Genomic DNA, 20,134 nt, shown 5'->3' on the forward strand with positions numbered 1-20,134 from the left:
GTGATTTTGGGCAAGTGAAACTGAGCAATATGGGCGCGAGTTCGAGCAGGCTCGGAGGTACGTTGACAGCAGAAAGACAATGGGCCTGGGGGGGGGGCTTCAAAAGGTCGGCCGGCTCGAAGATGTTGCCAAACGTTAGAAGAGAGACTTACGGGTCGATAAGTGTCGCCGGAGTCAGCTACGAAAAGGTAGGGTTAGTCGGAAGGCCGAAACCAGGGAGTTTTAAGAAAAGAGTGCCTGCGAGAAGAAAGCAAGAGAACACGAGCAAAGAAGCAGGAACGACGGAGAAAGGGCACCAGCGGTCGATATTTGGATAGCTGGGAAGGGCGGACGTGGGCAGGCATACGGCAAGACGAGGGGGGGGGGGGCGTAGAGGCACGGTACGGGTCTGGATACGGGAACGGGTACAGCCCAGAACGAGGAGAGTGCAGTGGAGAAGGGGCAGAAGAACATGCAGCTACCAAAGGCACGACAACCGGTAAGGTACGGGGAGGTACCTTCCTTGCTCACGAAGTCGTAAGGAAAGGGAGGGACGGGCAGGCGGGGGAGGGAGAGGAATCGGCAGGCCAGGTACGGATGTACGTACATCGGTACCTCTTTGGAGTGGTGGAGGAGCAACAGCAGCCACAGAGGCACGACGGAGGGTGGAGAGGGGGGATGAGGAGGGGGGGATGAGGGAAGGGAAGGACAGGACAAGGGAGCAGGAGGGGTTGGATAGAGACAGAGACAGACGGACAGAGAGAATGACGGGCCAAGTTGAAAGAGAATGATTGGGGGGTTTCTGGGGCGGAAGTGACAAGCTCAGGTGCGAGTACACGCAGGTAAGGATCTTAGTTTGTAGCTCGTCCATGCATGAATGCCAGCATGATATGGATGAATTCGTAGATAGATGGATGCTTGGTGAAAGGGAACTCCAATATAGATGGATGATAGGGAGGAGCTGGTGGCCACATCCGCCGTGTGAGCAGGCCCCTGGCTCTGGCTCAAGTTTGGACTTGAGCTCGTTGGGCGTTGTGGGATGCGCGAAACGCGGCGTCAAGCAGGGTTTGGGGTCAGGTACTGAGGAAAGAGGGCAACGAGAGCCAGTGGCACAGCTTGTGGTGAGGCTGGGAGATCAAGCAAGTTGCTTGCTCTTCAAGATCCACGACACCAAGTCAAAATGCCGATTTCAATTCCTTCGCGCGAGGCAACAACCAACCATGTTTGTGAGCTGGGCGGAAGCAAGCAAGCAAGCAAGCCAATGAACCGCATCCGACCCCAAACCAAAGTAAGGCAATGGCAGGCTAGGCAAGGCGAGGCAAAGCGATGAGAGACGGGGCGGTAACGGTGTACTGTGGAGGACGAGAGGATGCGCGGGAGAACGACGAGGAAACAGACAAGGACAAGCCGGGTATGACAGCCCCAAGGCCAACCAGATGGACGGGAGTAGCAAGGCAATGCAATTGAGCCACCCGCTCTGGAAACGAAATGATGGAATAGCGAACGGAAGAGGATGAGAAAAAGAGATTGACTTACCCATGGCTCCCTACGACTCGCGTCTGTAGACCTGACGAAGGAGGACGGGAGAAAAGAGATAGAGCGGTCGCTGAACACCAGTACAACGACGTCTTGATGTGGACGGTGCTGGTGGCGCGGCGGATGGTGCTTCGCTGTTGTGCTGTTGTGATGCGATGCGATGCGATACAAAGTAATGTGACGCGTGTGTGCGCGTTGCGGTGGTGTATGGACAGATAAGGCGGAAGGGAAAAAGAACAGGAGCGGGAGGAACGAACACAAACGCAGGCGCAGATGCAGGCGCAGACGCAGGCGGCAAGAAAGCAGGCTGGGGTCAGGGCCGGGCCAGGCGAACCAGGCAGCCAGCCACCTTAGGTAAGTTAAGGCAAGACAGGGAGCTGAGATAGGTAGGCGCGACGGCGACGTATCCACAAGGTAAGGCAAGCACGCAAGGTGAGCCAGGCGAGAGAATTTCCAGAGCAGGCGGAAGGTGTGTCTGGGTCTAAACGGCACCTTCGATCCAATAGACGTGGCAAAGAGCAAGGTGAGGTGGAACTCGGGACGGGAGGTAGGTAGGTAGGTAGGTACGAATACCTCAACCGGACCTGCTGCGGGCACTGGTGTGAGCGGGGGCGGAGAAACGGAACGGAACCAATGCTAGGTGGGGTCGGGTCCAGTCCAGTAAGGTCCAGTACTAAGTTGACGGAAGTGAGGTACTATCAGAGCCGCGACTACTACGCAGTAGGGTCTACCGGGCTCAAGCTCTAGGACTCTGACGGATGGAACCTCCATATCTCGACTGTCGGCACCAGGTAAACTAAGAAAGGAGCCGGCCGGAGTAAGCTGAAAGGGCAGCAGCCTCTCAAAAACTTTGAGCATTGAGGCAAACAGTAAGGTGCCTTACCTTACCTTCGAAACGCCCGGAAATCCGCCCGGATGGAGGGGCGGCGTTGGTCCTTAGCTTGAATCGGCGGCGACCTCAAGAGTAAAGCTCACCATGGTGGCCTTGCAGGGCAATTTTCAATTCAGACTTGGTCTCGGCTTTCACCCAGGTAAGGTACACAGTAAGTACCCAACTTGGCGTTCTCCAGCTCTCAGTATAAAATACCTCCTCCGTAGCACCCACGGCATTTACCAGTCAGAAGTGGCGCCGACATCCAGGGAAGTCGCGGCGAACGAGCAATGACACCAGAATGCACATCAGATGGCTGCGTCAATAGTGCGTGTTCATTGGCCAATCAGCGGCCGATGCGGCGGAGTCCAAGTGAATGCAGGACAGGACATGCGTGAAAGAGCACCGCAGAAGGTGGAGCTTGAGCTGCATCAGACGACGAGTAAGATACCGTTACTGCTGAGGCGTCAACCTTGGCGCACTGCTGCCCGCCGGTGAGGTGCATGCCGTGCGGATGCGGAGTGTGTAGGTAGACGATGCTCTGAAGTTCGCAGCCAGGTTTGCATATGGGAAGGGACTATCTTTTCTTGTCTTTCTCCCTCCCAAGAATGGATGTGGGCAGTAAATTTCCATCTTTCCATAGTGTGAAGTATGTGGTATCATGTAACAGATCACTGTCCAAAAAACAGAGGATAACAGCCATTTGTCCAACCTACACACGATGCCTGCACATCCTGGCGCGACTGATCCCGCAACCTTGAAGGCCTGTGGACTAGGACTGGGACTTTTGCCTACTGTCCAGGTGTGTCTAGCTAGAGCCATGGCATGTATATACATATAAGTGAATAGAATATGGTCTACATGACAGAAAGCACAAACACCTGAGTGCCTTGTTTGGCCACAATATAGTGATTGAGAGAACCTTGAGGGCCATGGTCCTTTCAGTGGGGTGGGGAGGGAGTAAGGTGGTACGCACCTCTGTGGCCGCGGACAGAATCCGACCTCTACCGAGTCTGCGATAGCTTGTCTTGCGACTTTCGCGTACCTTGGTGAGACCGACATGTAGACAGCAAGCATTACCTCGGGTAGTACCTCATTATGAACCTCACATTACTGTAACTATGCACGTGGGATCGTGTCCCATGTTGTGACATTCGCCTGGCGTGACATTAAAGAACGCAAGATACAAGCCTATACGGAGCAGAAGCTCAAGCACCAACAAGGAGTGTCTGCGTATTCTCAGCCAAGGCATAGTTACTATAGGTCGACATTTCTCGTGCCGAATTGATGCCGTCTTGGTCGTTGTGCAGTGCGAACAGAGGTACATGGATACGCCATTACATGGCTCAAAGGCTGGACTGCAAACCACCGCGCAGTGTGGACGGGCCAGGTACTAACGTTCGCAAGCCCCATTCAAAACCACTCTTTTCAGTGACTAATCATATGATGATTCGGGGACGATCAAAGCACTGCGTAATACATACCTCCAGGGAAGTGTTCGAGTAAGTTACTTGTCAGTGTGCTGCCAAGCTAGTGAGTCCTGCGTTGCAGAGGCCCAGCATTGCATCGAATGTCCAGTGCACTGTATAGACCTCCCTGTCTATTGCCGGGCTGATCTAGCTGTGTGTTGCATCAGTAAGCCCGCTGTAGGACGGACGACCGTGACTATGGTGATCTATCTCAGTCTGCTTGCCGTGGCTGCAACTGGCGCATGGCGCGGGCCACGCAGCGCAAGGTCGGGGGATCGGAATGCGTCGCTGCTTCACAGGGTAAGCAGTGACCCTGGGGAGCAACGGTCTGCGTAGCACACCATGCTGGATGAAGCCCAATCATAGCTTCTTGACTGTGATACACGAGGTGACAAGGCAGGATTTCAACGCTGTGTAACAACATGGCCGAAACAGAGCGAGCTCTTAAGGCGAGTATTTGAGGGGCGATCTTAGGTATCTACGTTCAAGCCTAAGGTAATCAATTACCTACCTACGTTAAGGTACCTTATCCATGATCGTGGCAGACACCAAGCTACTGGGGGACCTTACCTAAGGTAAGGTTCCTTCAGGCAGGACCGCGCTGTTCCGTACCCGACCTCTTCTTAGCCCAGACCAACTACTAGGCGACTAGCACGCTACGGGCTTCGGGGAAGAAGGCGAGAAGAAAAAAAAAAAGAAAAAAAAAGGCATCACCTGATCTACGACCGCTGGATTGGGAACGAGTCTGCGACGAGTCGGCACGAAGAAGACCTTACCCGACTAAACGCACGATCTCCTTTACAGAAATGCTCCTTCCACGCCGACCGACTGCCAGATGGGCCTTTCGCCCATTTCGCCATTGCCAAATAGCATTCCCAACAAGACTACAGACAAAACGAGCTTACCATTCGTACGACCACCCAGACCAGACTGCCTCTTTCAACACCCAAGAAAAGACAATTCTCTCCGCCGCCTACGAACATGTCCCGGAGCACGGTTTCTCCCACAAAGCTCTAGCTCTCGGCGCGAAGGATGCCGGGTATCTCGACATTAGCACCAGCGTTTTGCTTGACGGCCCCTTCAGCCTCATACGTTACCACTTGGTGACGAGGCGAGAGAGCCTAGCCGCCAAGAGTAAGGAAATCTTCGGCCAGGTCCCAGAGGCCAGCATCGACGAAAAGGTGGAAATGATAACATGGGAACGGCTTCTGGGAAACGAAGTCATCGTAGGACATTGGCAAGAAGTGGGCGGCCCTGTCCCGCAGCTTTATGGTTGTGCTCGCTAATGCGGCTGCAGGCTTTGGCCATCATGGCACAGCCAACTCATGCTCCTACCTCTTTCAAAGAGCTGGCTAAGCTAGTTGACGAGATCTGGTTTCTCTCCGGGGACACTTCCGTTGACCCCTCTTGGTACAGCAAGCGCGCGAGCGTGTCGATGATTTATGCCTCCACCGAGCTTTTCATGACCAATGACAAATCCGCTGGCTTCAGGGACACCAGAGACTTCCTTCGACGAAGACTCAAAGAGGTCCACGAGGTTGGTGGTATACTTGGCTCCGTAGGGCATTGGGTTGGTTTTACGGCCAGTGCGGGTGTGAACGTATTGAGGAGCAAAGGGCTCCGAATCTAGAACCAGTCACAAGGGGATTTCTCTCAAGAAACCACTCCACGGCTGGGGTTACTGTACAAAAGCCTACTCACAAACACATCGATTGTATGATATAGAAGGATACCTCGACAAGCTAGCTTATTTAACTGCCGCGATGCAAGACGCAAAATGAGGCCCAATTTTACAGACTGCCGTTTGATTCAACGCCTCAACGCCAGATCCCGCAAGATCCATTCCTCCCCGCCTTCGCCACAAACCGTGGTCCGTACCGTACGCCCCCAAACGTAGCCATTCAGGCAAGAAAGACCCTGGCGTATCAAACCAAAGTCCGCTGTCGAGGATCGGTCAACCTAGGGTTGGTGTTAGTGTTTTCTTTTTCAACAAGGCTAATCGCACTTACCGAATGACTTTCACATCCTCATCAAGCGATGCCCGTCCTTCGATGGCGTTGGGCGTGATCATGATGTACTGGCGAGATACCGAGCGTCGCGCCGCCTCAATCTGAATGAGAAGCCAAGTTAGCATTGGATGAGGTCTGCAAGCGTACATGGATGACTTACCAGCATCTTTGTGCTGATCGTGCGGTTGACGTTATCCATGAAGACGTCAAACTCGTCAAGACATCTCAGAGGCGAACCCATGGCCTCCCAAATAGCCAGCAGCATGCAAATTGACGAGAAAGACTTCTCGCCGCCTGACAGTGTCTTCGTGCTTCTGCCACCGGTACCTTTCTTCGTCTCGTCTGGCTCCACGAAAAGCGACAGTCTCTTCTGAGGATGGTCGATCGCAAGCTTGCCTCTGAATCCACGCTCACTGAGGAGATATTGGAAGCAAATGCGTGCTCGCGCCGAGATGTGACGCTGGAACAAACGCCATCGGTTCAACCGGTCTTCCAAGTTGAGCTTTCCTGCGGCCTGCTCCTCCAACTGGCCCTGGTAGAGTTGCTTCGCGGCTTCGTAGGCTGTTTCAGCTCTCGCTGCCCGCTCTTTGATCTCCTCGTCTGAAGCACCCAGCCTCTGAGCCCTCTTCTCCAGTTGCTGGTGTATAGTCGCGTATTTGGCTTCGATGGTCTTGTGTGTTTCGCCCTCGGCGATGTACACACGATTCGGTGCCTTCTCCATAGCTTGGTGAGTGAAGTTGGCCACGGTTTCGGCCTGCTGGTCACGCTTCGACTCAGCTCGTCGTTTGTCTTCAATCGCATTATCGCGGTCCTCGAAGGCGCGATTCTTCTCCATAACGGCAAGCTTCCGTAGGTCTTCGGCTCTCGTAACAGCGAGTTGTAGTTTGTTCAGCTGAGCGTCGTAGTCTTTGAGTCTTCTCTTCTCCTCGTCGCTCTTCCTCTTGTATTCCTCCGTCTTCTTGTTTAGTTCTTCTTGCCTAAGCTTCATCTCTCCATACTGAGTGCCTTGGTGGTCTTTTTCCGCTTTGGCCTTCTCCAGCTCCTCTCGGAGACCTACGAGTCTGCCATCGGCTCCTTCGTATTGATCAAGCTCCGCTGAAACACTCTCGATATGGGCCTGAGCCCTGCGCAGCTGCCGCTCCAAAGACTGATTTCCTAATTCCTGGGCAGTTAGATTCGCCTTGCATTTGGCCGATGCCTGCTCGAGCCGTCGCTGATTTGTCTCAAGAGACCGCAGCTCGCCCCGCAGATGAGCTAATGCCTCTCCTTGAAGTTTGACCTGTGTCTCGTTATCTGACTTCATTCTCGGCATTCTATTGTAAGCGTTGATTGGTGATGTATTCGCGCCCGTCTCTTTGGCCTGGATTCGGAGTCCATGACCGCGCTTGCTGGCACCGTCATGGAACGCAAGACACACTTGCACGTTTGGCGGTGGCGAGTGGTTAAGCATAACATCCTCGGCTTTTTTCCTCTCTTTTATGAGAATAATCCTGTCAATGGAATGGGCCACGATAAGCTGGCTGCGGACCCAGTCATTGTCGAATCGGAGAACGCGGAGAACTGTGTCGAATCTTTCGTCGGGCTCTCTCAGGTTCATATTGGGAGGCAAACGCTTGCCGATGATGATCGGCGGGGTGCGGCCCCAAGTGAAGCGCTGCATCAACCTTGCCAGCCGTTGCTGGTCTCTCTTGTTTGCCACAAGGAAGCTATCCAGCGTGGCACCTAGAGTTGTATCTAGAATACTCCCCCACTCGGCTTTGAGGAGCTGAATGTGAGCTCCGATCGGACCAACGGGCTTCTCTTCGAAGCCACTGTCTTGTTCAATGGCTTGAAGAAGAGCAGGAATGCTTCTATCAAAGACAGCATATGCCGATCCTCCGTTTCGCTGGAGGGTCTGTAGGCGCGATTCAGCTGACGAGATTTCTTCTCTCTTCTTATTTATGTCTAGTCTGCCCGCGTTCTCAGTAGACTGAGCTGCTTTGAGCGCATCACGAAGCTCTGGCATGGCGTTGGCACCCTGATCCATTCTCTCCCTGGTGCTGGATTCATCCGACTTGGCGTCGTTCAGCCGTGCTTCGAGTTCTTGTCGGGCACTGCCGGCACCAGCATCCAGTCGCTGTTCTTCTGCTTGGATTTTCTGTTCGGAGTCCTTTACCCATGCCTTTGCATTGCTGTGACGCTGCTGCACATCTCTCAGCTGACGATGTATGTCTGTGACTTGAGCCTTGGCCTCATCAAACTCCGCTCTGGCAGCGGCGACATCTTCATTAATCGTAGTAGCCTCCATCTGTTTCTCATGAAGTGCTGCCTGAGCATGCGCCAGCAGCTCATCGCACTGAGACAAGGCTTGTGATTTTTGCTCAATCGATGACTCAGCGCCATTGATAATTTCGTCCAGCGAGGCGATTTGATCGTCGCATTGTTGAAGGATATCCTCCTGCTCTGCCACCTGAGACCAATAGAGCTGATTTCGAAGACGACGATACTCCCTCCTCATCTCCTCGTTCCTTTGGGCTATGTCTCTCAGCTTGCGCGCCTCTGAGAATTCACGCTCAGAGCGTCGGACGTGTTCCTCCAGACTTGGAAGTTTGGCCTCATGGCTTTCAAGGATCTCCGTCAGTAGCTTGTAGTCATTGTCGAGTTGTTCGAGTTGGACACCACGGACAAAAAATTTGTACTTCATAGAAGCGGATGAAGAGTTCAAAAACTGACGCGCATTGTCCTGTGAAAGAACATTAAGCGGGTTGTCGACTTGAAAGGCCCAGTATTCGGAGATTTCGTCGACATCGGCCTTCTTCGTAGATATCGTTTTGCCCGTCACACTCTTGAGCTTGAAGCCGCTAGAGCCAGCCCGGGAAAAGTGACGCTCGACTCTGATGGTGTCGCCATATATTTCTGGCTGATAGGCATCGACACCCTGGTTCTTGATTCTGACGATGATGATAGAGTTGTCTCGGCCTTCCTTGATGAAGCTTTTCAGGCTTCCGCCTCGATTTGTTGAACTTGCTTTGCCGCCGAGGCAGAGAGTAAGAGCGGTCAGCACGGCACTTTTTCCGCTTCCATTCTCTCCAACGATGAAGTTGATCAATGGCCCCAGCTCAACAAAGAGACGCTCGTGGCACATGAAGTTGAAACACTCGACACTTTCTATGATGCCGTTCTCGGCGGCGTGGTTCTCGCCGATTCGTTGCGGGCGGCTCTTAATTTTCTGTGTGGCGCGCTGATCATCCTGGTCTTCATATTGCAAATGCCTAAATCCATCGTCGCGGGCAATTTCGTACTGAGTGCGAGGAGGCGAATCTTGTCTGCCTCGTCCATTCTCGTCTTCGTCTTCGTCTTGGTTACCAGTGGCCTCGCTATCCGAACTGGAGCTTTCGTCTTCCCGTTTTTCGTGGGTAGAGTAGGATAGTCGGACTCTTTTGGACTGGTTGAAAATAAGACATTAGCCGCGCTGCGATAATGCTCGAGAATTTTGGGGCTGGCTTACAGACGCGTCTTGGCTAAGATAGGATCGTGCCCGCCGAACATCCAACACTTCCTCCGCCTCTACAGCGGCACGAGATCTTTTGGGAGGAGCCATACTGGAATATGACTGGGTCAAACTTGCCTCTGAGGGCGGTATGACAAGTCGGGTGCGGACGTAGCTGGCTGGCGATGATGATTGATATTGTGATAGTGGAATGGCGTGAACAGTCTCGGACGTTGGGTCGACGCGTGCCGACATACAGGGGGACGCGATCGCGTTAAAGGCCTGGTGGGGTGTCCTGTGAGTAAATTCACCTGGCTTGGAGATGGAGAAAAGACCGGGAAGAGGGAAAGTGGGGGGCCCTGGGGGAAACCGGCCGCCTGCCCTATACGGGCCGCCGTCTGAAATGGAAGCCAGAGTCCCTGCATTAAGGCGACGTGGAGGTACCTAAGACACTGTAGTTTAGTGCACCTGTGTGAGGGGGCAGCTTAGAATCCACCCCACCTTCATGGTGATTACCTTAACCCACCTAACCCAACTTATCTCAACGACCTATTTACAACTTCAACGATCGACCACTGATTATCATGGCTGCACATGCTCAAGATGAACAATCCAGTCTTGGCGCCACTCAATATCGACTGTCGGAGAATCGCGTCGAGTATTGCATCTTTTTGATCGATTCGGAGGCCCAAGACTCGCGGGGGCAACTCTCGCGACTAGAGAAGTTGCGCAAAACAGCCCTTCTGCTAGGCACCCACTTGGCTGGTGACTACATATGGCAAAGAGATTCACTAAATCTCGAGGTCACTACCGAGCAAGGTTTGTCCAAACCCTCAAAGATGGGATAATAAAAGAGACGGAAAGAGAGAGGATTATGTAGTCAAAATCTAACCAGCCCAACCAGGACTTGCTTTTCTGCGAGGAACATCGGATTATGGCGACTCCGTTGAAGATGAATGGCTGATAGTCTACATCCTCAGGGAGCTATCCAAGTCCGACCCGAAGGTATGGATTCGCATCTCTGACAGCGACGGCGAGTTCCTCTTGGTAGAGGCGGCAAATGTACTGCCAAAATGGCTGAGTCCCGAGAACGATCAACATCGAGTTTGGATTAACAATGGCCGGCTTTGCATCATCCCTCTTGATCAGAGTTCAACGGTCTCGGATTCACAGCCACTCACTTTGGCAGAAGCTGTGAAGACCATCAGAAAAGACTCAGAAGCTCTTGTGCATTCGGAGTTCATCGAGGCGGAAGCGTTCTATCGGCTAGAAAAATACCCCGGCCAGATTTGGAAGTCGATGCATCACTCTCTAGTAAGGATCCCTCGAAGACTGGCGCATGTTCTCCATCAGGCTCCTAGAGCTGTTGCACCGGCCGTGGAGTCATTCTATCTACGTGATGCGTTGGATTTGAGAGCCCTTCTGTCCAAGGCAGATAATCTTCGCTTCCCTCCACACGACATGGTCACCTTGAGCGTAAAGTTGACCAAAGTTTTGTTTGCCCAACTTCGATCTCAACGGTTTGAACCGCCTACACCGTGGTCAGATGTGCTTGAAAAAGCACAAGGCAATGAGTTGAGTTATGTCGAAATGGGGATGAAGCTTGCCAGCGGGTTCGAGATCATGATGAATAACATCAACACCACAAAAAGCCGCGAAGCCAGAGAGGCCAGTATCGTTATAGCGGATCTCGAAGAGGATGGGGAATCAGTCCTTCCGACCGATTACGATATCCAAAATTGGAAAGATTCAGAAAGAGAAGACGATGAATCTTGGCTGGACATCAACTACGAGGACTTTGAACAGGAACTGCAAGGACGCCGTGAAAGTGGAAAAGGCCGTACCGGTTTTGGAGACCCATCAACACAGGCAGACCTGCGCAAGATCGTGTCACGATTCGAGGCCTTTTTGAACGACGAGAGAGCAGGTCTTGACGGGGCCGAGATTGAAGACATGGACATTAACGACGACGACGATGACGACGACGACAGCGAGGATGTCAGCGATGAGGAAGACAAGGCAGTCAGCTTTGACGAGGCTGAGTTTTCTCGAATGATGAGGGAAATGATGGGACTAGCTCCAAACAACCAAGGTGAAGCTAGTCCGCCAGCAGGGACGCGAAAGCATCGAGAAGGTTTCCCTGAGGATCCCAGCGACGAAGATCTGCGGGAGCTTGCCGCACAGTTGGAAGCCGAACTTACCGAACACGGGGCCCTCAGACTAGACGTCTCTGACAACAGCAAAGCCCCGGCGGTCAAAGGCAAAGACAGCCATCCAGTCAATGCGAACGGTCTTGGTACCGCTGTCAAACACAATGGCAGTGACAATGAAGACGACAAGGAAGCTGGGGATGAAGAAATCGATATTGACTACAACCTAGCCAAGAATCTGCTGGAGAGCTTCAAGGGTCAGGCAGGCTTACCAGGTCCGGCTGGCAACATCCTGGGCATGATGGGGATGCAGCTCCCGCGCGACGAGGCCGACGGAGACACCAAAAGCAAAAAGTGAAAACAGCAGACAATCGGATCGAAACTTGTCGGAATAAGAGCACAGCCTAGTTTCCTGTGTCGTTCTATGCGCCGCGCGACAGCATCTAGTTCTGTATCACGCGTCATGCTAGTATGTACAACAGCCACGGCCGAATAGAGACGGCTGGTTCGTAACGTCATTGACACCCTCCCTGGTCATCTTTTTCGCAGCTTTTGGAGCGCTTTGCTGGGCTCGACTCCCCACTTGGTCTTCTTCCCCTCTGATCACCCGCATCGCTAAGCGTGTCCAATTGGGCCAAGATATGGTTCAACTTCTTTCGCGCTTCCAGTTCACGCCCACTGCTGTCCCTGCGCGGCCGAAAGAACTCCCTGGCGATGTGCGTGATTGTGTGGTAGCATTCATACAGGAGAATGCGGATATGGGCGGTGGCCTTGTCTTCGATCATATCCGAAGAGAATGCAGACATGGCGGTGGTGTCTTGGTCTGGCGAAACATCGTTGAAACCTGACAAAAAATCGCTACTGGGGCCATGGCAAAAATCGACGGCAAACAGAGGGTCTCCAAATACAAAATTGCTCCAGTCCTTCATACCGGTCATGATGATGTTGCTCTGTTGATACGGCGTAGCTCGGTTGTCTCCGCCCAGCCCCAACTCACTGCTGCTGTCATCGTCGTCGGTTTCACTCTCGCTGTCGTCAACCACCCGGGATTCGCCTCGCAATTCAAGGTGGTGGCTGCTTGCTAGTGATGGAGGACCCTTCCGACACTTTCTTCTCATGACCAAAGTATTGAGGTCCTTGCCGGCGTCTACCGCAACCAAACGTGGTGTCTTGACACTCTCCAGTGTGTACTGGAACTGTTTGAAGTGCTGGCGGATGGAACCATACCCTAGCATGACCTGCATATCTTCACCATCGCGTAAGACGGCCTCTAGCATGGAGTGGAACGCTGTTGACCAAGACTGAACCCCCCGCGACTCCATCAGTCTGGCATGTAAATCTCTTCTGATCGATTTCGCAGAGTCAGACGGTGGTATAGGTGTCGCAGGTGGGAGGACAGCGAAAGCAGGACCGAAGCGGCCTGTCGGTGAGACCAATCTGCAAAGTTTCCTGTAAAATTGGCCTGTTTGAAAATCAACCGATCTTCTTTCGGGCGAAGAAAGGGGCGGGCTGAGTTCGGGAATCGGGACACCCATCGTGGGCCGTAAGAGATTGAACTCGTGGCCTTCTTCGCTAGGTGCATTTGTATGGGCTACGAGCCTCGGAAGGAACATAAGCAGATCTTCTGCGCAGTTGGCACTGCTTCCTAAGTCCCCCGCACCTCTGGTTTCAATCTTTCCAGCGTCGAGAATATCTTCGGGTTCTGGGGTTCGTTCCTGTAGGAGGGGCTTTGCAGTAGTCTTGTTTGCAAGCCAACTCAAGACGGCCGCCTCCGATACGACGGAGGCTCGCTCCGATCGAAGGAGCTTGACCATCGGCGGCGGAGGGGCGACGAGGACAAGACTCGTTCCGTCGGAGATCTTGACTCCATAGGCGCGCTGGCAATGGACCGAAGACACAGGCTGGACCTGTTGTACTGTGGCCTGGGGCACCAGATGGCTTATAACGGCTTGCATGGGCTTTGTCGCTAGCGGATCGCCGCCGCTGATGCCGAAAGCTGGGACGAGTCTGCCCTATGGGTGGGCTACGGGTGGCAGACGGGAGACTGCAGGTTTGCGACACCTCCTGAGAATGACCTGAAAGGTGAGTCGTATGCAGGGTGAGGGTGAGCTGTAGCTTTGGTGATACCGTGTCGGAGCCATGTGGATGGGGGTGGGTACATTGACCTAGATATAGCAAGCCGTCAAGCCCCAGTGTGTAGACGATGAGGCAGGGGTCACGGCGTGTTATGCAGACTGGCACTGGGTTGGAGATGGGGCACCCGCGAACCCAAGAGTTGATGGCTTTGGAAACCTGCGAATAGAGAGACTGCCAATCACATCGGCTTCCAGGCGAGGAGGATGTAGAGAAGTAGGCGCAGCACGTCCACAGGAGTAGAGCGGGAAGATGATGAGCGAACACCTGGACGGAAAACTAGCGAGGGATTGCGAAGCACATGGCGGGACAGGGTGTATAAGCGGTCAGCAGTCCTGGCAGGTCGCAACCGAGAATTGTGAAAGTGAGAACTGTGGAAGGGAGTATACGGAACCTGCCCGGAGTGGAGGTGGTTGAAGAACCCTTGCGAAGATGGGGAGTGACAACTTGACGAGGAATAAAGTGACAACTGGGTCACAGAATGAATGTGGCGGAAACAGCTGCTCGGAATGGTATTCTTTGGGGGCGTGTCGTTAAGGCTCTGCGTGAACCCAGCGGACCGACAGCTTTTTCTAGCCAAGTGAGGTAGTCGCCTATAAGGACCACGAAAAGAAATGTATGTTGTATGGTGCTTGAAGCGTGGTCAAGGAGCCATAAGTCTTTTGGGGAGGGCACAAATGCCTCCACGGTGCCCATTTCAACTAATGAGGAGCTGGGACAGGCGAGCAGCAATGATCACCTAGCCGCGTAGGGTAAGTGGACTGTCCCGGTGAAGGGCGAGGCGTCACGCAAGGACAGACATTAGGGCCATGAGGCGTTCAATCAGCACTCAGAAGAACTGCGGATAAGCGAGAGACGCAACGCTAAGGATGCCCTGGACCCAAGCAAACTGTGTAGGCGGGCATCCAGTTTCTAACCCAGGCGAAAGGAAGCGGATCGAAATTGCTCTCTTTCTTGGGAGGCAAGAGCCAGCAGGCGAGAAAGTCATGTACGAATCACCAAAAACATAGAGTATAGCTGCCCTCGGGTGCTACTTTGGGTCAACCCAAGCGAAAACGCATCGCAGCGGGGAACGGTGCCATATCGCTGAGAGATGAGGGCAAGGGGGAAGAGACCAAGCTAGTAAGACGGATCAAACCGCGAGAGGGGGAAACCCCCCAAGCTCTGTTGATGTCGTCAGGCGAAGTTGAAGACTAACACGATGCTGTAAGGATATCAGAAGGCAGACGAGTGGTCAATGAGATGGATGTTGGCGAAGAAGGGATCTATCCGCTCCGCCTGGAATCCCAATCAGACCCACCACAACCCCAGATCCTGGTTAGTCTGTGCATCGAGAAGCGAGCCGGGAATCTGGTGATTGGACACTTTTCAAGCGAGCAGGATGGGGTGTTCGGATTCCGCTTACGGGTCTGACTCTGGCGTCGTCTTCCAGGCGCCTGAATTCGTCTGCCGTCGGGTCCTTCCCTCAGTCTTTCTCCTTGACCAGCTGTTTTGGAATGGTTAGAGTTGTTTGTTTGCTAGAGTCTCGTCCATCTTCTCCTATTGTCTTCGAACATGGTTGGAAATTGATGCATTGCAGCAAAGCTAAGTTTAAGGACATTAGTATGAGGTAGACGACGTACTACGTGTTGACATTTTAGGCGTGGCTGGCTCTCCTCGTCAAAGAGGAGCGTCCTATACCGTGATACGGCCCAATCCCGGCCTTTCTAGTCCGATCCGCCCCCGTCCCTTGCTTGGCCGCGTAGAAGCTCCTCAGAACTTGGGGAGTGCTGACGGCTCTGGAGACTCGTCAAATTTATCGCAATAGGGCTTAGCGCCGCAATGGGGGCTCCACTAAGCCGCACACCCCAACTTTACCTAGGTACCTTAAGGTAGTAATCTCATCCTCTGGGGTCCGCTCTTCAGAAACAGCTCTCCTTACACAACGTGCCACCCACCGGTGTCCTTATCCGTACATGAACATGACAAGCCAATACGACAGAATTGAAGCTTTGAACCTTCCAAAACGAGGGGACCCAAAGGTCGGGTGCACCGACGGGTGCCGCCGCAGGTCCTGGCGTGAGGACGGCGAGTGAGATACCCGCATTTCGTACCACCCATCTCGCCTAAGCTGCTGCATTCCATATCTTCGGCTAAGTCCGATGCCTTGATTACTCGCAGCCTGCCCCAGCGCATCCTGTACACAGGAGGTGAGGAGTAGAACCATTACGAGTACCGATAGGACCCTTACTTTTGCCCTGAAGCGGCTGTAAATATACTACCCCCCCTCCCCCCTCTCCGGCCTACTGCTCGACCAGCTAGTTCATGCTGCCTCGCTCACGATGTTTTCCTCGGGGTTTTTCTCTGTTTCGACGGGTGATGACTTGGGCTTTGCACCCTTTGCACCCTTTGCACCCGGCGACGCTTTGTACATCTCGTTAATGTTGAGCTTCTTGAGCCCATCCCAGTCACTGCCGTTGATAACGCTCATGCCGCAGTAGCTCTATGAACGGTGTCAGTCCAGCCTGCGTAACTCAATCTCTTGCCATTAGCCTCACCTGAAAGATATCAACAAGTATCACCTTATCCGGGTTGCTGAGATTGACGTTGTGCCTCTGGTCGATGATACTGGCTATTTGCTTGATAAGGTCGTCACGCTCGATGGAGCTGTTGCTACGTATGGAGGGCCGAATTGCATACTGTCCATCAATGAGTCAAGTCATCTATCAGGCTGGGCGCAAAACTGACCGTGTACGCGTGCTTCGCATCCGACTTGATTTCTGGCCCGGTCTCGTTTCCATCCGCTCCCGCCATATCGTTCTTGACTCCCACTTCATTCTCTATGGCTGTCTCGCTCGCTGTCAAACTGAACCAAGGCGCGAGAGCCTTTCGTGCCGTCCTTACTACACCATTCTCCGAGGCCTTGTCCAGAGCACTCACAGGTGTCAACCTATTGATGTACTTGGTCTTGCGCTCTTTCAAATCTGGACAAGCGCCTGCATCTCGACAGATGCGACGACACAGCTCAACTGGTTCAACAGGGTCTCGTGTTTTCATGAAGAAGACACACTCAATACCAGCGCGGATAGCCTTAAAGTTCCGTTTGGAATCTTTATGGTTGACAGAGCTCATGCCGACAAGCTCTTTCTTGATGGATGATTCAATGTCCTCGTCCTCGTCACCAGACTCGATGTCCTCGCCGGGTGAAGCAAGTCCGTACATGGTTTTGCCATATTCGTCACAAATGAAGTTGAACTCACGGATGGCTTTACTATCCATCCCTCGGGCGAAAGTGACCCATACACCCTGATCGCCCACCTCCAGTGAAGCGTCTCTGTCCTGGAGATTGGCGACCTTGGCCTTTTGGTGAGGAGTTTGCCATGCTCCCGTGCCGCGACCGCCCTACCATTTGTCAGTCAGAACTTCGTTACCAAAGGATGGAGCAGAGCCTATTCATATTCAGGTCGGCACGGCCAGGGTTTCTTTGCTCCCGCAAGTTGCAACTTGCCTTGCTTCGTTTCGAAGGATGGGACTTTTCACACCCGGAGCTGGGTTGCTTTCTTTTCGTTGCGTCGGAGGTCATGGCAGCTATCGGTGAGACGACGTCGAAGTGTGAGTCCTCGACACTTCGTCCGTTGGGGCGTGGCTGCTTGCTTGGTGGCCAAACGCAGTCTACTTTGCTGGTTGGATGAGAATTTAGGATGGTGCCGCGGCCAGAAAAGAACTGTGAAGTCAGACGATATGGCCCACTTATCGGCGCTTAGGAGGCACCTACCTACACTAGTGTACCTAGGTACCAACCTGAGGTATCCCCACTCTAGGTACAGAGTACCTTACCCTCAACACTATTATTACTCACAGTCTGGCTGCACGGTCGGGAATCATCATGCAATCGGTCGTACATACATCAGCCATCCCCGCCTGACCAGCCATCGTATCAACGCATCGAGGAAGGGCGGACGACGGGACGACGAAGTCCGGCTAGGGGATGTCGATCATCTCTCTGCAGCACGCCAAAATCATGAATGCTTGATTCCTGTGGCGATTCAGACAGTAAATCAGACGTGTGCTCCGAGCTGCTGCTTAATAACATGCATTGGAGCTCTACATCTACTCTAACTAGTAACCAATTATGCGCCGTCTACCTTTATGTGTGCTAATTCTTGTTCCTGCGCCATCCGAATTTTGCCAAAATGAGGCCCCCTGACCCGGAATCGTGCGCGTCCGCAAGCCCGCCAAGCTACAACTTTCACTCGACCTTGGCGTTGTTCTTGGCGCTGGCCTCAGCTGTCATGATAAGAGCTCTTGGAGCATCCTCCTTGGGGACGTAGAGCTCCACAAACTGCAGCGTCGTGGGGTTGTTGAAATTCTCATCGGTCAGGAGCTTCTCCAACTCGTCCTTGGTCTTGACGACGAACTTCTTGGCCGTCTGCTCGGTTCCACCGAATACCGTCACCAACTCCTTGTATTGCCACTGGACTATGTCGTTGTATTCGGCCTCCATGCCGTGGATGAACCGCTCAATGGTGAAACCGTCATTGCAAATGACAAAGCTAAGCGGAATTTGTTAGTGAGCCATGTATCAAGGAATCTTGGAGGGCCCGCAGATGCAGCTTACATTGTCGGGTTCAGGCCATGGCGCAACATTGTTGTTATCTCTTGCGCCGTGAGCTGAAATGATCCATCGCCAACAAACAAGATCGTCCTCCTGTCTTCGCCGGCGTCTTTGACGGCCAGTGCAGCACCCTGCGCAGCACCAACAGACCAGCCGATACTACCCCAAAGGACCTGGCTCAAAGCTGTGACACCGGCCGGGAATTTGGTGTCCCAAATGCCGAAGTTGGCGGTGCCAGTTTCGGTAACAACGATATCGTTGTCGCGGAGGTAATGGCCAACTCTCGGCCATAGGTACTTTTGAGTGATGGTCTGGGATAGATCGTTGTCGTCGATGGGCAGCTTGTTAGAGACATCCGGCGAGGGTACGATGCTGAGCTTTTCCGGGTCGAGGTTGTTGATCACCTTGCGCAAGACACCACGCATGGTGACGCCAGGATACTCCGAATATCGAACTGTTGTGTGCGTGCTGTGGAAATTGATGGTGTTAAGCTGTGATGTCCGGTAGGAGAAGCCGGCTGTATTGAAATCACTCTGTGGCGGGATCAGCGAGTTGTCCCGAAAGGAAGCCGTTGTGTAGCCCTTGTTCTTACCTTGAGACCGCCAATGGAAAGTATCAAGTCAGAAGATTCCACTCTCTCCTTGACATCGGGCTGTGAGGCATCTCCGGCATAAACACCGCCGTAGTTGGGATGTGTCTCGTTGACAGCGCCCTTGCCCATCGGAGTGACAAAAACAGGCACTTTGGCCTTCTCCAAAAGGTCATGGACCTCAGGGAGTACACGGTGCCGAATGGCGCAGGCATCAACGAGCATGACTGGTTTCTTGGCTGCGTGTAGTGACTTCAAGACAACTTCGACAACGTAGTCCTCCTTCGCGGGGTCATTGGGGATCTCGCTGAGGTCAATAGGTGTTCTCAGTCTCTCGCCCTCAACCTTCTTTTGGACCATGTCGGTAGGCAGCATGACGTACACTGGACGACTGCGAATCCAGCATTCCTTGAGAGCATGATCAATCTGGTTGGCGATCTCGGCGGGATTGTTGAGCTTGGCGACATCACAAGAGATTTGTGAGCTCATGTTCGCAAAGACGTTGAAATCTCCATTGCCTAGAGTGTGGTGCAGAAGCATTCCATTTCTCTGTGAGATGGTGGAGGGGCATCCGACGATGTGGACGACGGGGACATGCTCGGAGTATGCGCCGGCGAGGGCATTGATGGCTGATAATTCACCGACGCCGAAGGTGGTGATGATGGCAGAGATTCCCTTGACGCGCGCATAGCCATCAGCCGCATAACCTTGTAGGTGTTAGCGAAGCGCATGAGTATGGGTTTGGCGATGCCGTTTACCAGCATTGAGTTCGTTGACACTGCCAACCCAAGTCAGGCCAGAACCAGGGAGGTAGTCGAGAGCAACAAGGTTGTAGTCTCCAGGAAGGCCGTGGACTGAGCGGACGCCGACTTGGTGAAGTCTCTTAAAAAGGTATTCAGCGACATCAATGGGCTCTTTGAGCGCCTGAGTTCGAATATCGGCCATGGCGGGATCACCTCGAAAGGGACGTCGTACTGTAAATAACAAAAGTGATATAATTGGCGGACCTGGTTGTCTGTGGTAGAGTAGAGTAGAGTTGGTCTTCGGAGCAGCTCTGCAGATGATCAAGCTGAGCTTGTTCTTAGGTCTCTGGGATCTGGAGGAGAGGAAAGGGGTTCATATTGACAGAGGCTATGAGCTTTATATCAAGAGGAACGCGGTAGCCGCATCTCAGTATGCAACATCGCTTTCGGCAGGCTCGCTCAACACAAGGAGTGAATGACCAGGGTCAAGTCAGGCCACTGAGATTTTCCTGATGAAACGGGCAGATCATCGGCGATGTGCGAAAACCCAAGAAGCTGCATGTTCGTGTACTACAAGATAGGGCAAAGTTGC

General features: G+C 53.2%; 5 protein-coding genes across 5 annotated transcripts; 2 read left to right on the forward strand and 3 right to left on the reverse strand.

Moving 5' to 3' along the window:
• Positions 1-4,661: 4,661 nt before the first annotated feature.
• CGCS363_v006905 (Ubiquinone biosynthesis protein coq9) lies at positions 4,662-5,485 on the forward strand (the record flags this gene model as incomplete). Its single annotated transcript, XM_036638754.1, has 2 exons — positions 4,662-5,081; positions 5,153-5,485. 2 exons carry the CDS (start codon positions 4,662-4,664, stop codon positions 5,483-5,485), a joined length of 753 nt encoding a protein of 250 aa, XP_036495655.1.
• Positions 5,486-5,780: 295 nt separating this feature from the next.
• On the reverse strand, positions 5,781-9,444 carry smc6 (Structural maintenance of chromosomes protein 6; the record flags this gene model as incomplete). Its single annotated transcript, XM_036638755.1, has 4 exons — positions 5,781-5,814; positions 5,865-5,965; positions 6,025-9,288; positions 9,352-9,444. 4 exons carry the CDS (start codon positions 9,442-9,444, stop codon positions 5,781-5,783), a joined length of 3,492 nt encoding a protein of 1,163 aa, XP_036495657.1.
• Positions 9,445-9,917: 473 nt separating this feature from the next.
• CGCS363_v006907 (Protein ecdysoneless-like protein) lies at positions 9,918-11,841 on the forward strand (the record flags this gene model as incomplete). The annotated part of the gene is made up of 2 exons (XM_036638756.1): positions 9,918-10,152; positions 10,238-11,841. 2 exons carry the CDS (start codon positions 9,918-9,920, stop codon positions 11,839-11,841), a joined length of 1,839 nt encoding a protein of 612 aa, XP_036496076.1.
• A 4,077-nt stretch (positions 11,842-15,918) lies between these two features.
• On the reverse strand, positions 15,919-17,528 carry TAN1 (tRNA acetyltransferase TAN1; the record flags this gene model as incomplete). The annotated part of the gene is made up of 4 exons (XM_036638757.1): positions 15,919-16,098; positions 16,154-16,294; positions 16,344-16,997; positions 17,502-17,528. The coding sequence occupies 4 exons, from the start codon at positions 17,526-17,528 to the stop codon at positions 15,919-15,921; spliced, it is 1,002 nt and encodes a 333-aa protein (XP_036495659.1).
• A 316-nt stretch (positions 17,529-17,844) lies between these two features.
• Positions 17,845-19,744, reverse strand: pdcA-2 (Pyruvate decarboxylase; the record flags this gene model as incomplete). Its single annotated transcript, XM_036638758.1, has 4 exons — positions 17,845-18,148; positions 18,214-18,743; positions 18,803-19,506; positions 19,558-19,744. 4 exons carry the CDS (start codon positions 19,742-19,744, stop codon positions 17,845-17,847), a joined length of 1,725 nt encoding a protein of 574 aa, XP_036495658.1.
• Between the last annotated feature and the right edge of the window lie 390 nt (positions 19,745-20,134).

This window comes from Colletotrichum siamense (genome assembly GCF_013390195.1).
Source record: "Colletotrichum siamense strain Cg363 chromosome Unknown KSG_Cg363_contig04, whole genome shotgun sequence".
Taxonomy (NCBI): Eukaryota; Fungi; Ascomycota; class Sordariomycetes; order Glomerellales; family Glomerellaceae; genus Colletotrichum; species Colletotrichum siamense.